Source organism: Haemaphysalis longicornis, unplaced genomic scaffold, assembly GCF_048455015.1.
Source record: "Haemaphysalis longicornis isolate Haplotype H1 unplaced genomic scaffold, Haemaphysalis longicornis Haplotype H1 scaffold_8, whole genome shotgun sequence".
Classification (NCBI taxonomy): Eukaryota; Metazoa; Arthropoda; class Arachnida; order Ixodida; family Ixodidae; genus Haemaphysalis; species Haemaphysalis longicornis.
In genome coordinates, this window is record NW_027526445.1 from 181,980,529 (window position 1) to 181,996,388 (window position 15,860).

At 46.1% G+C, this 15,860-nt stretch overlaps 1 protein-coding gene across 4 annotated transcripts in view; it reads left to right on the forward strand.

Annotated features, from left to right (window-relative positions):
* LOC144149225 (protein sprint-like) overlaps positions 1-15,860 on the forward strand; it is a 60,110-nt gene that overhangs the window by 37,383 nt on the left and 6,867 nt on the right. For all 4 annotated transcript variants that reach the window (XM_077680765.1, XM_077680767.1, XM_077680764.1 and 1 more), the window contains exons 17-18: positions 4,668-4,833; positions 6,621-6,695. In XM_077680765.1, the coding sequence (XP_077536891.1) occupies positions 4,668-4,833; positions 6,621-6,695 (241 nt within the window). The remainder of the gene's footprint in view (positions 1-4,667; positions 4,834-6,620; positions 6,696-15,860) is intronic.

A 15,860-nucleotide genomic window follows, 5' to 3' on the forward strand; every position in this document is an offset into this window, starting at 1 on the left:
GTCACTGATGTCATGGCAGCTGGTGCTGCTGAAAGCACCGAAGAGACTGAAAACGCCACAGGGGACATCCTGAGTCTCTTTGGTGCTTTAATGAAGGTTAATGAAGCGCTTTCGCCAGTCGATGTGCTCTGCCAATATTACTTCGATACCGAAGGACACGGACTTGAACTGGCGCAAACGACGCCTCTGCCAAAGCGAAAGTAAAAGCAAAAATCACCGCTTTTTTGTGAAATAGGCAGTTAAGGCGGAAAGTAGCTTTATTGCATGCAATAAATGCATTGTTTTGTGTAAGGTAATGACATAATTTATGCGTTTCTTTCTCTACGTGGAAATGGCAGGGGGTCCCGCGTATTGCGAACTCGTAACAAAAAAAAGTCGTTATAGACGGATATGGCCATATCGAACTATTGGATAAATCAAACTAAACACGGTGCATACTACAGTTCGCTATAACCGGGTTTGACTGTAGTCTTCTTGGGCTACTTAACTCTTTCACGACGGCGCCATAGGCAATCGGAAGCCGGCGTCCGATGATTTTAAATCTCCCGCAAAATCTGAAACCCACGCTCCACAGGCAACTATCGCCATCTGGTGTGTTCATTGGCATCTTCTCTTTCGATTTCGGTTTCGCTTGTTTATGTGTCTCGTGTTGTGGTGGTGTAGCAAGAGAAATTTGAACCGAAGGGGGAGGGGAGGAGGAGGAAAAATGGCGTCGGGTTCGCGGCGCGCTCCGCACAATCGGACTGCTGTAGCAAGCACTTCGGCAGCTCCTGCTGTCGATTTTTCTGATTCCAGCAGCAGTGAGGGGTCAAGCAATGATGTGGGATCTTCAGATTTTAGTTAGGACGACAAAGCTCCGGTTCAGGTGCCTCGCACTTCAACAAGCGCTGGCAGGTAATTTCGTTGTAACTCCGCGCTGTATTTATAAACAAAACGTGCTTCTTATCTGACGACTGTGGTTTTGATTTTGTGTTTAGGGTCCCGACAACGTACGGCCTGGATATTTTGCTAAATGCACCGCGCCATATCGCGCTATCACCTTCAAGATAACCTGGCGCTCGTGTCAGATTAGCGCTGCAGCGTTCAGGTGCGACGCTTGTCGAGAGCGCTGCATTTTTTTTCCTTGTTTTTTTACCACCGAACTGATAAGGATTTTGTGCGAGGACACAAAAGAGTATACCGTCATTACCTGATTCTAACGCGCACCCGATTTTCCTGACAAAAAACCGAAAAAACTTGCACCTCCGATTGTAACGCGCACGGAACTGTGTGAGCAAGAAAAACGAATGCGAGAGAATTGGGTGAATTATTTCCCGAAGTAATCTCACTCATCTCTCTCCTCGTCGCTCTGCGCTGACCACAACATCTCGTCCTCGGTGCCCTCAAGCACGTTCGTGATGCCACACTTCTGAACCAACGTTCAACCATGGTCGATGGGATCGTGGCCCACGCCTCACATGCCCATCCCGCGAGCTTCTCCAGAGGCGCACGCTTCAGCCGACCGCTCGTTTTGAACGCGTGACAGCCACTGCTGCCATTGCTGTTATCAAGCGCGCAAGTGGAACGATTTGATGATTTGTGTGAACGCCGATAGAAAAGCCTAGGCGCCTATGCTTCCTGCGTCCGAAAAATCATTGCTAAAAGCTTTAGCGCCATCTTGACACGGTGATGGCGATGGGTGGGACGAAATTTCCGCTGTTTCGGTTTCGGTTTCGTATCCGATTCTAACCCCACATGCAATTTTTCGATCTATTTTTCCGGAAAAAAAGTGCGCGTTAGAATCGGGTAAGTACGGTACTTGGATGCACATTTTACAGAGACTCACTGACCCTTGAGTGCCCTCGCGGCGTAGAACAGGCGTCAGTTGCGTTAGGTTGACGGGCCCTCAAAAATCGAAAACTTGATGTACACTGTTGATTTATATATTGATTCATAGCCAAGGAACGTCGGAACAATTTGTATATCTTAAAATACCTGAAATAATTTTTAGTCTCGGTAAAATTGCCGACTTGTGTTTTTCGTATACTTTTCTTGAGGGCTTTTATCTGATTACTTGACAAATAAACTGTAAGTAATTGTACCTTTAACAAAACTGCTGCTTTGTGTTTGGAAGAGCAATCTATAAGCTACAATTTTATGCATAGCAAGGCTACGTGTGTCCAGTAGCTCAAGAGAAAAAAAAATGTTTTTGTGGAAGCACCTAAAATCGGCGGTTTTTTCACCGTAACGAAAGAGTTAAACCAAAAAATTTTCGTCTCTCAGTATGCTGGCTGTCTGTCTGTCTGCACCTTGATTCACCCACTCGCAAAGGTTAAAGGAGCACTGACACGAAAATTTTATGTTCCATTTTTATTGCTATTATCGGTGCTTAATGGTCTGGTGAATCCCAAACAGCTCTTTAAATGCTTGAGCACGCGATAATTAATTACACTGAACGGCCTGAAAATCATTTGTTTTAATTTCCCGCGCTTTCATCCCAAAAGGCGCATATGACAGAATCCTGGCATGACTTTACCGGTTCGTGCGGATGTAAAAACACGCCGGAGGCCAGTGGGAGCGTTGTTTCGACCACGTCGCCGCCGGAGCTGAATGGCTGAGCTGCAGAAGGTGCCAGGCCTACTATTGCGGCGGAAATTCGATGACCGCTTTCAATAAAACTCTTGATGGCGACTTGTATTGCGATTCCGGTCTATATTATCGCTTCGTTAACCGTGCGGGGAACTTTATTTGTGCCAACAGTGCCCTTCTGGCAGCGGTTATGCCTGTAGCTCTGGCTACGTGCACCCGTTTGTGAATGCGCTGGCGCCCGCTTGCCGCTCGCGGGGCCGCGTGCGGGGCCGCGCGCGGGAAGTGACGTCACGAGTCTTTGACGAGTGCTGCCGCGTTACTTCTTCTGGCTATCACTGGATGATGTCACGCTGATGTCCATTTGCTGAGCGCCGCCCCGCATGCTATTCGGTCGGCGCGATAAATGCGGTCCAATTAAAAGTATGTTCTTTGCGTCGCAGGCCGCTCATATTTCAGCCAGGGTATTCTGTTGAGTAAAGGAAGCGAACTATGCAATAATATTAATGCCGAAAATTGGTGTCAGTACCCCTTTAAAATGAATTCTAAAACAAGAAACCTTTCCAAACCACTAAACTGTCTTCATACTTGTCAACATTGTTGAGCGAAACTAAAACATTAGGTATATTTGGGTTAAAACATCAATACAAAGCTGGTGTTAAGCAGTGTTTTGTTAATTCAAAATCGATGTGTGCTTGATATTTGCGATAGTAAATAAAAGAATACACATTGGAAACAATATTTTAACCCAAATATACAAAAAGAGCTTGTGCCCAAGCCTTAGACCATGTAACAGCATCCCAAGTCCAGCTGTAATGAAATGTTCCAATAGTTGGCGTGCAAGCAGCGGCACGGGGGAAAATTGAATTCGCTTGAGCAAACTCTACCATGTTTACCATGGTAGGAGCAAGATGGAAGGGGGAGATTGTAAAACGTGGGCAAGGGAGAGAAGAGTATTAACATACCCACCGCGGTGGCGCAGTGGCTAAGGCGTTGCTCTGCTGAGCATGAGGTCGCGGGTTCGATTCCCGGCCGCCGCGGCCGCTTTTCTGATGGAGGCGAAAAGCAAAAACGCCCATGTGTACGAGATTTCGGCGCACGATAAAGATCCCCAGGTGGTCAAAATTAATCCGGAGCCCTCCACTACGGCGCGCCTCATCGTCTGCGTTGCGTCGGCGCGTTAAACCCTACAATCAATCAATCAAGAGTATTAACATGCCAAGGCTGGAGAAGTCAATCATCTTTTAACGACATTTGCAGCAAAGTGAGCAGATATGCAGCCTTTTTTTTATTTATTACATCTGCAGAATTGATCATACTTTATTAAAACATTGATTTATAATGCTTGTGTGGTGGGGATTTTGCAGCTTGTAAGTTTAAATTTCAGGACCAATTGTATGACCACTTGTTAGCCCAGTAGTGGACAACATTGTAAATGAGCGAGAAAAGTGTGCATGCAAGAACTCTGGGGCTTGTTGAGCAAATTGCCGGGTGTCTCTTCTTTTTTATTGGGGAAATTAACAAGCATTGTAATCTTTTCTTTTTGCCCGACATTCTTTTTAAATGGGCCCATCCCCATACAACATATACTCCAAAATGCACCTTGTGTGAAGAATTCGTCGTCTCCAATCTTTACCATCAAATCTGAACATGCTCTACCTTTTCACTAGGACTATTGGAGCCTTTAACGCTACACTCCAATCCATCTGATGAACAGGAAAATTCAATCTGAACCGTCATTTTTAAAGGCAGTCGTAGAATTGTCTCTTCAGAACGGTCTCTATAAAGCTGTTTGATTGGTGATTGACATAATACAGAGCTGGTCAGTGATTCTGTGGTAAGTGGCCTTCTAATGTTTGATTGTCAAACTTACCTTCTAATGTTTCTCAAAAACAAGTGCAAATGTATTTTTGATAACTTCTATTTTATAACCTCTTCCCAGTTCGTATGTCCCTCGTCACCCTTCACGGTCTTATGACCTTCCTTCAGTAAATAGCCATCACCTAAATCTAACTCTGACTTGGGATATTAAAAATACCTTTTGAGTGTAGTAACCCGCGTGTCGCAAACACGCTCGCTCTGTTCTGTCCGGCTTCTCCTAGGACGATCAGGGCACGACAGGGCGGCAGCGGACGACGTCGTCTCTACGGTACCCTCGCATGGCCGACCTGCAGGGCTTCATGCAGATTGTCATCCCGGACGAGCTGTCCGGCAGCATTGTGGCCAAGACGCTGCCAGTCATGCCCCACATGACCACCAAGGAAGTCCGTGAGTGGGCTTCCCCTCTTGTCTCCTCCCCTCTCGCGAAGACCGGCTGAAGTGCCGTAATCAGCGTGAGGAACGTCACAACTTTCCACCAAAACTTTTTTTTTTATTTATGGACCAAATGTAATCAAATTAGGACCATTTGTGTAGTTAACTATCCTAATAACAAAAGTGAAGTCAGCTTAAAGAATATCTTCTGTACTTTTTGAGTTACAAGACTAGTTCCCTTCACGAAGTCGCCCCAAGATTAATCAACTAATTAGGCAAGAAGTCAACAAGATTTTTATGTCAGTGTGATCAGAAAGGTCTATTTTTTGCCAAGAAGCTATTAAATTAGCGCTTTATTTCTTTTAGGTATCCAAAAAGAAAAAAGTTTCACTTTCATTGTGACGTGACACTATTCCTGGTTTTGAAAAGAAGATGAAACGTTTCTTGTTATATTTTATATACTTAAACGATATAGAATGATAGTAATATAATAGCTTCTTGGCACAAAATAGACCTTCCTGATCACACTCACAAAAAATTTTGTTGATTTCTTGCCTAACTAGTCAATTATCGTGGGGTGACTTTGTGAAGGTAATTAGTCTTGTAACTCATAAGGTGTGGGAGATCTTTTTAAAGTGATATTCAGCTTTTTTATTAGGATAGTTAACCACATAAATGCTCCTAATTTAAAGAGTTGGTCCGTAAATAACAAAAATAGTTTTGCTTGCCACGTCCCCCCTTAGTGGTCTGATACATTGGCCACATGCATATTTCATGTTTCACATTTAACTAGATGATGCAAAGATGAAACTTCACTCTCATGTTTGACTGCACTGACAGCTTAAAGTGACAAAAGAGTGCGAATCCTTCATTTTAGTGCCCACATCTTTTTTCTTTTTCTTTTTTTAAGTGCAGTTTGAGGCAGTATTGAGCGCATAATCAATCAGAGCCCAGCTAATTCAAGTCTGGTTTAGTTTATTGAACATTGAGTACATGATGAGGCATGAAAAAGGAAAGGGGAGGGCTTTACAAAGCCTATACCTCGAAGGACGGTAAACAAGGATTTAAAAAAAAAGTCTGTATATATCTAGGGCAGTGCGAAAATGGGTAAGAATTATGTTCTATATGTGAAGCCCTATAGAATTCCTTCGTAAAACTTCTCTTCATAACTGGTAGGCCCTATACCATCCATGTGAATGTTTTGAGCCACTTTGAGGATTTCGATGAGGGCAGGAAATTTCTCTTTATTGCTTGTTCTTTAGCATGCACTTATACTGCAAGTTAGAAGCTTTGAAGAATTCTCGAAACCAGCTTGTAGTTTGACCTGCACTGTTCTCTAGTTCGGCCCCCAAAAGATTGCGTCTCTTCGTGTGAAAACAAAAAAAAATGCATTCCTGAAATGGCAGGATGTGCAGCGGAAATGGCACTGCAGAACACACTTTCCCTGTTAAAGAAAGGCCTGCATGTTGGCCAATATCTGTACTTGAAACATAGCCTGCACATTCGAGAGTGGTCTGGTAATGTGCTAAGAAAATAGTTATAACTTACCTCATTGTCTCTGTAACATGCTTTTTGAACGTGTCTTCATAACAGAGACTTGTATACATTAATGAAAAGGGGTCGGTCCTTAACTGCTCCAACTGTTTCCAAATTGTTACGCACTGGTTTGGAAAACAAAAATGACAAAGGTTTGCTTGCCACAGAGCTCATAGAACTCCTAGGGAACAGTTTTCAAGCGGACACACACACAAAAAGAAAAGCGTTGTTGCCACTTGCTCAGCTTGCATGCTTTTCTCTCGCAGGCAAGATGATCGCCCACAAGTTCAGGGTGACGAATCCAGAGGACTACGGCCTTTTCAAACTAGTCAAGGGGGAAGGTGAGCTGTGCACCTTGTTGCCGCCCTGCTGTGGTGCATTGTAACGGCAACAATGATCAAGGCTATTAGTGCAACCTCGTTACAACAGACCATGGTAGTGATCATGTTTTCACTCAGCAGTAAAAGAAGTATGGACATTCCAAATACTGTTACCACAGACTTTGATGGAATCATGAATGAAGTCTGTTATAACAAGATTTTGAACTCTTCCACTGCTAAAAACAGAACAGAAACGATAAAGTTATTATGCCAGTCATTTTTAAATGCAGAGCATTTCTTTAACTCACGATGTCACCCGGCGTTGTCGGCGTGCCTCGGCGCCCGCAACAGCCGTTCCAGGTGCGCCCTCTCCCCCACTCCTCCTCTCCCGCATCACGCTACCCTCCTCGCTCTCAACAACAGGTCCGCATCCCTCCCCCTACACTATATAAAAAAATTATACTTACCGCCGCCTGGTTTCGATCCCACGACCCTGCGGGAGGAACACAAGTTACATGGTGCTCTACCCACTGCGCCACAAAGCCGACACAGAATGGAAGGCTACGAACGCGCCTTATATCCTTGACTCATGCAAACTACGTCAAGAAGCTGCTGATACAACGCATTCACTACCACCAACTCCCCAAACACTAAACGTTAACGCAATACACCCACCCCCTATGCGACGCATTTACTCGAGTCCCCTTCGCGGGGAGATGGGCCCTTTTTTTAAGATTCACTCACAACTGAAGCAGGTTGGTATTTAAGGCCATAATATACATTCAGGATGACTTGGGTTTTTCAGTGGTTCCATCCCCGTGAATATGAAGCAGAATGCATGCGCATGAGTCTTGTTAATTTTGCTGTGCTCCTGTTGTAAGGCATCTTCTTCATCTTTTCATTCACTCATACTATCTTTACTACTCTTTCACTTCTTCCACCTGCACTTGCATTTCCATTGTCTCCACATAAACATAAGTGAAGTGCAGGTAACGCTCTTGTTGCTAAGCTTGGAGATCTAGCCATCTGTATCATATGGAAGATTACATATTTTTCTTTTAACTATTGTAGCTTTCATGTATAAACATCTGGTCTGTTGCACTGCCATTGTTAAATTTTAATGCCTCTCACCTGGCTGCAAGAACATCACACTTATGCATACTGCAAGTGCATGACTGCATGCCCTTAACAGTGCTTGTTTTTTGGCATGCAAAAAGTTTCATTTCTACTAATTCACAGTTATTTTTAGTTGTTTCAAATCGTTTTCTTTTGATCACCATTATTGTAAATTAGAAACACAATCACTGTAAATACATGAAATGAAACGATGTCTGCACTTGAAAAGTCAGCTGTAGAGGTGCGAAAATAGAATTGCTAACCTTTTAATCTAGTCTGTGATATCTGAATATATGTTGTAACAGAATCTGCAGTAAAAGAAGTTTAACGAATGGCACAGATAGGAATACAAACCGAACATCACTGACTGGTATGTTGTATCTAAATGTCTGTTGTAAGCAGATCTGTTGTGACGAGGTTGCACTGCATTCTTCCTTTTCTGGCGAAGTGAATGAATGACTTTAAAGCCTGTTTTTTGTGGTGAAATACAAAGCACTGATTTTGGCTCCAGCACTTAGCAAGGAATCATATTGGTTACTTCTTAGAATTGCTTCAGCCTAAGCTTCTGGCCATCTTAGCCTGTCTTCTCTCTGATGAATATGTAGTACAGTGTAGACCGCTTATAACGTATGTCGCGGGAGCCGCAAAAATCCGCACTATAAGCGGTACCGCACTATAACCAAAACACGCGCGAATTCAACCACATCGCCACCTATCCCTCAAGTCAACCTATATTTATCATCACTCAAACGCACAGCACTTAAAAACGAAGGCACGGTCTATATTTCGTATTATTTTTCACATCAGCCGCTGCTGCTGGGCGAAAGCGCAGTCTCACAAACGGCGAGCGCGGCTTTAACTTCCGTTGTGTTTGTTTTGAAAGACCATGGCTGCGTTTTTAGCGTCTATGAACAGACGCCGCAAGACGTGATAAGACCACCAGCGGGATTTTTTTTTTTTTACCCCACCTTGTGTTCACAATGCCGAAGGCGGCAGCTTATCAGCGCAACGTACTGGTGGTGGAAATCGGCTTCGCGCGGCTCGAATGTTCGGAAAGGGAAAGAGCGGTGGCTTATCTGCACAATGTTCTAAAGCGTGAACCGCGTGGTAGATTTGGTATCGCGAAAACGTGCAAATCACGCCAGCGCGGATACAACTGGCGTGGTGTGGGCGGCGCGGTAAGAGGCGGCAACATGGCGTCGGCACTGCCCGTGAAGCGGTGCAGGTGCAGGCAGTTCCAGTAAGTTCCAGCGACCACTTCTAACCGATCGCTGAAATGCCGCACGGGGCGCAAGCGAAGATGCTCATGCAAGAAAAGAGCTAATAATGTGGGCGAAAAGTGGAATATAAACTGTCATTCACGCTGCTTGTGAAAGCGCCCATCAAAAAATACCGCGGTGGTAAGCCTAAACATCTCTGGCGCGGCTAGCCGGCTCGGAGCGCTTCGAATCTCCCGCCATTAGGTACGCGTCTCCCCATTGGTACAAGTCGTCAGGCTCCTCCCACTGCCACGCGAAGAAGCCACCGCGAGCGCGGAATCGTCGACACGAGCACGAAAAACAACCCCCCCAAAAAAACTCACGCACAACGCCGATGTGCACGATTCGTGCGCGAAAACGGGCCATGCGGTTCACGATTAATAAAATCAACTTGCCGCGCGCGGATGGGGAGTCTGTCGTTATCTACTGAGGTGCATCAAGCAAGGACAGTTGTGGTTATCAGGTACGCACGAACTAAAGGGTGCCTATTTTTTTTCTTTGGGTGTCTACGTTAGAGGAGGGCAAGGGGTGCACGCTGCGTCAGATGGCCGATTTCATCCTTTCTTTTTCTTTTGCTACCCTAAAACGATGCCTCAGCTGCGCCGGTAGATCAGCAGACCCGCCGAAAAACCGCACTATAAGCGGTATTGTGCTTCGGCCAACCGCATCTTGAGCGGTATGCTTATGCATTGAGTTCTATGGGAGGCAAACTGGTGGTCGCAAAAACCCGCGTTATATCCGGTCCCGCACTATAAGCGGTTACGTTATAAATGGTCTACACTGTAGTACTATCAATGTAATCCTGAGGAATGATGGAGCATATTACAACATAGTTGATTCAACTTGAATTAAATGGTCGATACGCTTTGGGCTTAGCGTCAGTGTACTTAAAAATGTTATGGAAAAGTCTCAGTTCCTGGAGAGCGCTATAAATTGGGCTTAGATCATTTTTTCTTACAAACCACTACAGCGATCAGATAATTTCGGAGTGAAGTATTTAGAGCCGGAAAATCGACACATCTAGTTACGTTCTGTGTTGTACCAACATTTTGTATCGGTAATTTTTCTGGGCATTGCAAAAGCACTAAAGCAGGGGAAAATACTTTTAAGCCAATGTCACTTTATAGATGGTATAGATGGTCACTTTATAGATGCTATAGATGGTAGATGGTATTCACATAAACGTTTAGCGGCTGATTTCTTCTCTTGGCAACACTGAAAACTGCCATGACAGTGCCTGCCGTGTCTGCGCATGCGTCTGCATCTCACTGAAACAAGAACAGGCCTCGGCGTTTGTTGTCTGTCCCCTTACAACCCGATTCTCAGTGGTGGTGCCAACGAATATGAATGACTGCAGTGACATTGTGTGGTGATGCTCTACTCACCCTTGAGAACTCCACATCAGCACCAAAGAATGGAGCCGCGGTTGGTTGTAAAAGAAAGCGGCATCGTGCACAAAATGCCTACGTGGCAGCGCAGTTGTCCGCAAACACAGGTATCGACACAGGTTCGCACGCACCTTGCCGAGGGCAGGGGTGGAACAGCTGCGCCATTTGCGCCATTGAGCGCCAAACTAGTTTGCCTGCGCCGAACCGCCCATATTGCGCCAAACGCATTCATCAGCACCACCCTGTGGCGCAGAGCCCGAATGGTGCCGCGAAATGTGACTGCCATGATGCCGCGTGCCCGAAAACGTTGCTGAAACATTGTGTTTTCGGTTTCATCAAGGTGGTTATGGTTTCAGTGTCATCAAGGCTGTGAGTGGCTAAAGAAGTTGGATTTGGCTTAGCCGTAAGGCCTCAGGCACTACACGGCTTCTTTGCAAGCTCTTTGCATTTCTTTGTGTCGCATTTTGACAGTTTTATTTGCCGGTGTCAGCCGCTTCGCCACAATCAATGGAAAATGACCAAAAGAAAAATGTTTTTGTGTCTCACCGCAAACAGGTAGAATAATATTCACAAGAAATTTTGTCGCTCGCTGGAGGTGAACATCAATTTAGTCACCCATTTCCGATGTTCCTGGCTTTGCTGCCTGCAACTTTCTGTAGCTGCACATGTGTATTGAACAAACAAGTTCTTGGATGCTTTCTCTTGCTGGTTAATGTGGTTTACTTTTGTTGTGAGGTGATGGTAATCACTCATTTTCGCCTGTGAACTTGGGGTTAGCTTTGCTTAGTGAATGACAGTCCAACATTAGTCATGCCTTCTAACATGCTCTAGTTTCGTAATATATGGCGTAAGTTCATAAAGTCTGGCAAATCTGAGACAGGCAAAGACAAAGCAAATTTCAGCTCCACTCACTGAAACCACTATTCAATAGAAAAAAGGGTGAGCAAACACTTTGTTTCACGGAATGCCGCAGTGGGTTTGCTTTAAACGTTGCCAATTACCGCACAAGGAGCAAGGCCTGTTATCAGATCCCCTTTGACTGTGATTATGGTGTTTGACCTTTAAATGGTGATAACGCCGCACACTTGCTGGGGCCAAAAGTAGATAACTCCAAATTTTGTAAACTTCCAGGGGAGGGGTTCGCTATCTTCTGAGGTGCATCAATCAATGGATTTTATCCTTTCTATTGTCGTTTGCTACCCTAAAACGATGCCCCAGCTGCGCCTGTCGATCAGCAGAGCCACCGAAAAACCGCACTATAAACGGTATTGTGCTTCGGCCAACCGCATCCCAAGCGGTAGGGTTATGCATTGACTTCTATGGGAGGCAAACCGGTGGTCACAGAAACCCGCGTTATATCCGGTCCCGCACTATAAGCAGTTACTTTATACAGTGTAAACCATTTATAACGTAACCGCTTATAGTGCGGGACCGGATATAATGCGGTTTTTTGTGACCACCGGTTCACCTCCCATAGAACTCAATGCATAACCCTACCGTTTGGGATGCGGTTGGCCGAAGCACAATGCCGTTTATAGTGCGGTTTTCTGGCAGACCTGCTGATCGACCGGCGCAGCTGGGGCATCGTTTTAGGGTAGCAAAAGAAAAAAAGAAAGGATGAAATAGGCCACCGACGCAGCGCGCACCCCTTGCTCTCCTTTGACTTCGGCACACAAGAAAAGAATAGGCACCCTTTAGTGCACGCCTACGTGTTAACCACAACTGACCTTGCTCGACCCACCTCGGAAGATAGCAACCCCCCTTCCCCGTCCGCGCGCGGCTTATCAACTTGTTTCAATTAAGCGTGAACTGCATGGCCCGTTATCGCACATAGTTCGTACACAACAACGTCGCGCGTGCTTTTTTTTTTTTTTTTTTTTTTTTTTTTTTTTTTTTTTTTTTTCACGCTCGTGTCGACGATTTTGCGCTTGCGGTGGCTTCTTCGCGTGGCAGTGGGAGGAGCCTAACGACTTGCACCAATGGGGAGACGCGCACCTAATGGCGGGAGCACGACCGGCTATATTTTCGCGGGCGGGAGATCCGAAACCATCCTCCATGTCCGAAACGCTCCGACCAGCCAGCTGGCCGCGTCAGAGATGTTTAGGCCTACCACCGCGGTGTTTTTTGATAGGCGCTTTCACAAGCAACGTGAATGGCAGTTTATATTCCTCTTTTCGCCGATATTACCAGCTCTTTTCTTGCGTGAGCACCCTCGCTTGCGCTTCGTGCGGCATTTCAGCGAGCAGTTAGAAGTGGTCGCTGGAGCTGCCTGCACCATAGAGTTTCATGAAACTCTATGGCCTACACCATTTCGCGGCCGGGACCGACGCCATGTTGCCGCATCTTACTGCGCCGCATACCATGCCAGTTGTAACCGGGCCGGCCCTCCCTGTTCTGTGGGCCGGCGTTGCCGCGCCTGCGGCGTGCACTGAGGCGGTATTCTCGAGTTTTGTCCCTTTCGCGTCCCTTTCAAAAGTGTCCCTTTTGGCGAGCCCTGATTGTGTAAAAGCAAACAATCGGAAGTGACGTAACGCAAGCGCGGCAAACCTACTGCCAACGCTTATTGCTTAACCGGAAGTACGTCACGATGAAAGGGACTCAAAAGGGACGTTTTCAAAAGGGACAGTTACGAGAATACTGCCCCTGCATGTTCCATGCGTGCACTGCAATCGCTCCATGCGGTTCACGCTTTAGATTGTTGTGCAGATAAGCCACCGCTCTTTCCCTTTCCGAACAAGCGAGCCGCGCGAAGCCGAAGATTCCGCCCATCAGTATGCTGCGCTGATAAGCAGCCGCCTTCGGCATCAAGAACGCAAGGTGGGGTTCAAAAAAAAAAAAAAAAATCCCGCTGGCGTTCTTATCACGTTCCGCGGAATCTGTTCATAGACGCTAAAAACGCAGCAACGATCCCCCAAAACACAAACAAAGCAGAAGTTAAAGCCGCGCTTGCAGTGACCCTGCAGCAGCGGCTGATGAAAATTTTAAAAAATACGATATAAAGACCAGTCCTTTGCTTGTAAGTGCCATCCGTGCGTTTGAGTGATGACAAATAAAGGAAGATTTTAAAGTTTGGTTGCGATGTGGTTGGATTCGCGCATATTTTGGTTATAGTGTGGTACCGCTTATAGTGCGGATTTTCGCGACTCCCGCGACATACGTTATAAGCGGTCTACACTGTAGATGGTCTGCACTGTACCCTGTTCCACCCCTGTGAGGGCAGAGTCATTCAGTAGAACAGCCAAATAATGCTTTCGAAGAAAATAGTGAGCATTCACACACACGCCTATTGAGATATGACGGTAGTGTAGCAAGTGCATTGTTAGCTGGAGACTAGCGACATCTATTGGTAAACAACCAACCAAAGTGGAAAGTGCTTGCCCAGACCTGAGCAATCTTAGGCCGATACCAAGACACGGCAGCTGGCAATCAGCCGATCTGTGCTGACGACCTCACTTGCGTCCTGCGACAGGTAGGCTGCAGGATGCTGCAAGAAACAGTACTCAACGTCGAGATAATGCGTTTGAGCTCAGTGGGACACGGTGCTGCTGCTGCTGCCTACACAAACGCTATGCACAGCCCATGCATACAATATCACCTTAGTAATGGGGCATGCAAGCTCCAGAATGGCGGCATGCACACATGGTTGCCGGCATACATGCCACGCCAGTTAATGCAACCTGTAGTCTCACAGGGAGCTGTGACAAAAGATCACAATGCATTTATCACACAGGCAAGTGAATGTATATGCAGGCGCCAAGCTATTTAACAAGATACTTCGCTGGCTGAGTTGGTTCACGCTTGATAACCACAAAACACAGCTGACAGGCATAGATACAAGACCAGCCCTATAAAGGCACAGGTTGTGAGAGATTCTCTCATCTCTTATTATGTCGTTAGCTCTTTTACTCTTACATGTGCCATATGTACAGGTGCCGTTGTAAGTGATTCGAACAAGGATTTATGAATATCACAAAACTTTGTCTTAATCGCTTTATGATAGCCATTGCTGGCTTACAGGACTTTTTCTATTAGGGCAGTCTCCTTTAAATAGACACTACTGCAGCCAGGCAGTTTCTGAACGAACGAATTCATGTAAATTTTTGAGACCGTGTTCCAATTACTTTTGACGGCACCTGTACATAAGAGCAGGCGTCATATGCATGTTGATATGTACACCACTTGTCTCTCACTGTCGTGAAGTGTATAAAGTAAATAGAGGCGAATATTGCATGCAAGTTTATCTAATTAAAGGGACCCAGAAAAGCTATGTGAAGGTGGCAATCAAATGCATTCAATTGGTAGAACACATAACGGGGGATTTTTGAGCCAAGTGTCAGCCCCATACGTTGTACGAATAATTTGTCGTGGACGAAACACATCGCCTCATTGAAGACTAAACTTGCAAGCCTTGTACATGTTCTTCGCTTCGTGGCGGGGATGAGATGGTGTCCATCTGAGAGCGCTCTTCTCCAGTTGTACCGGAGCCTGTTTTTGGGGCATCTTCGCTACAGCCTGCCAGCCATTTCAAACCTGCGAACTTCTTCCCGGCGCGCATTGGAGGGTTTGCAAGCACAAGCCCTCAGAATATGCTTGGGGCTACCACGATGTACCTCTACTGTGGGCACAATTGCCGAGGCACGTGTTTTTCCAATGGATGCACTTCTTTTGGGCGAACCCCTTCGAGTCTACCTTAGATGCTTCACAAGGCATGAACACCATCCATTATCGGCTCTTCCTACTACGTGTTCGAGAAGTAGTTTTGCGGCAGCCATTTTGCAACAGCAACATAAGATCCCATCAGGTTTTGCCCCAATGGTGGTTTCCCAGAATCCTCTGTGGGTACTATCAAAACCATCAATTTACCTTTCCATCCCGGGAATTGGGAAGAAGTCCTCTTTGCCATCAATAGCCCTCAAACAGTTGACTCTAGCGTTCTTGACAGACAAGTACGCCGGAACTGTACATGTATATACTGATGGCTCTGTGACTGCATCCCGGTCCACCGCGGCTGTGGTAATTCCAAGCTTATGCGTTACCCGAGGATTCACACTAGACCACAAGACAACTTCTACTGCCACTGAGTTGGTTGCCATACGGGAGGCGATTCGTTTAGTCTCCCGTGAATCACCTCAAGCTTGGACCCTGTTTTGTGATTCCAAGCCAGCACTCCAGGTCCTCAACGGAGTTATGAGGCAAGGACCTTATTATGCCCTTGCTGCGGAAGTACTCGAATTATGCTCATTGGCACTGCAACAAGGACATGTCCTCACCATTCAGTGGGTACCAGGCCATTGCGGGCTAGCTGGTAACGACTGGGCTGACCAGGAGGCAAAGAAGGTTTCTGCAAATGCAGATGTTGTACGTCTGCCCTTCGCAAGAACGGACACGACCGCCCTTTTTTTTACCATTCTCCGCCATGCCTC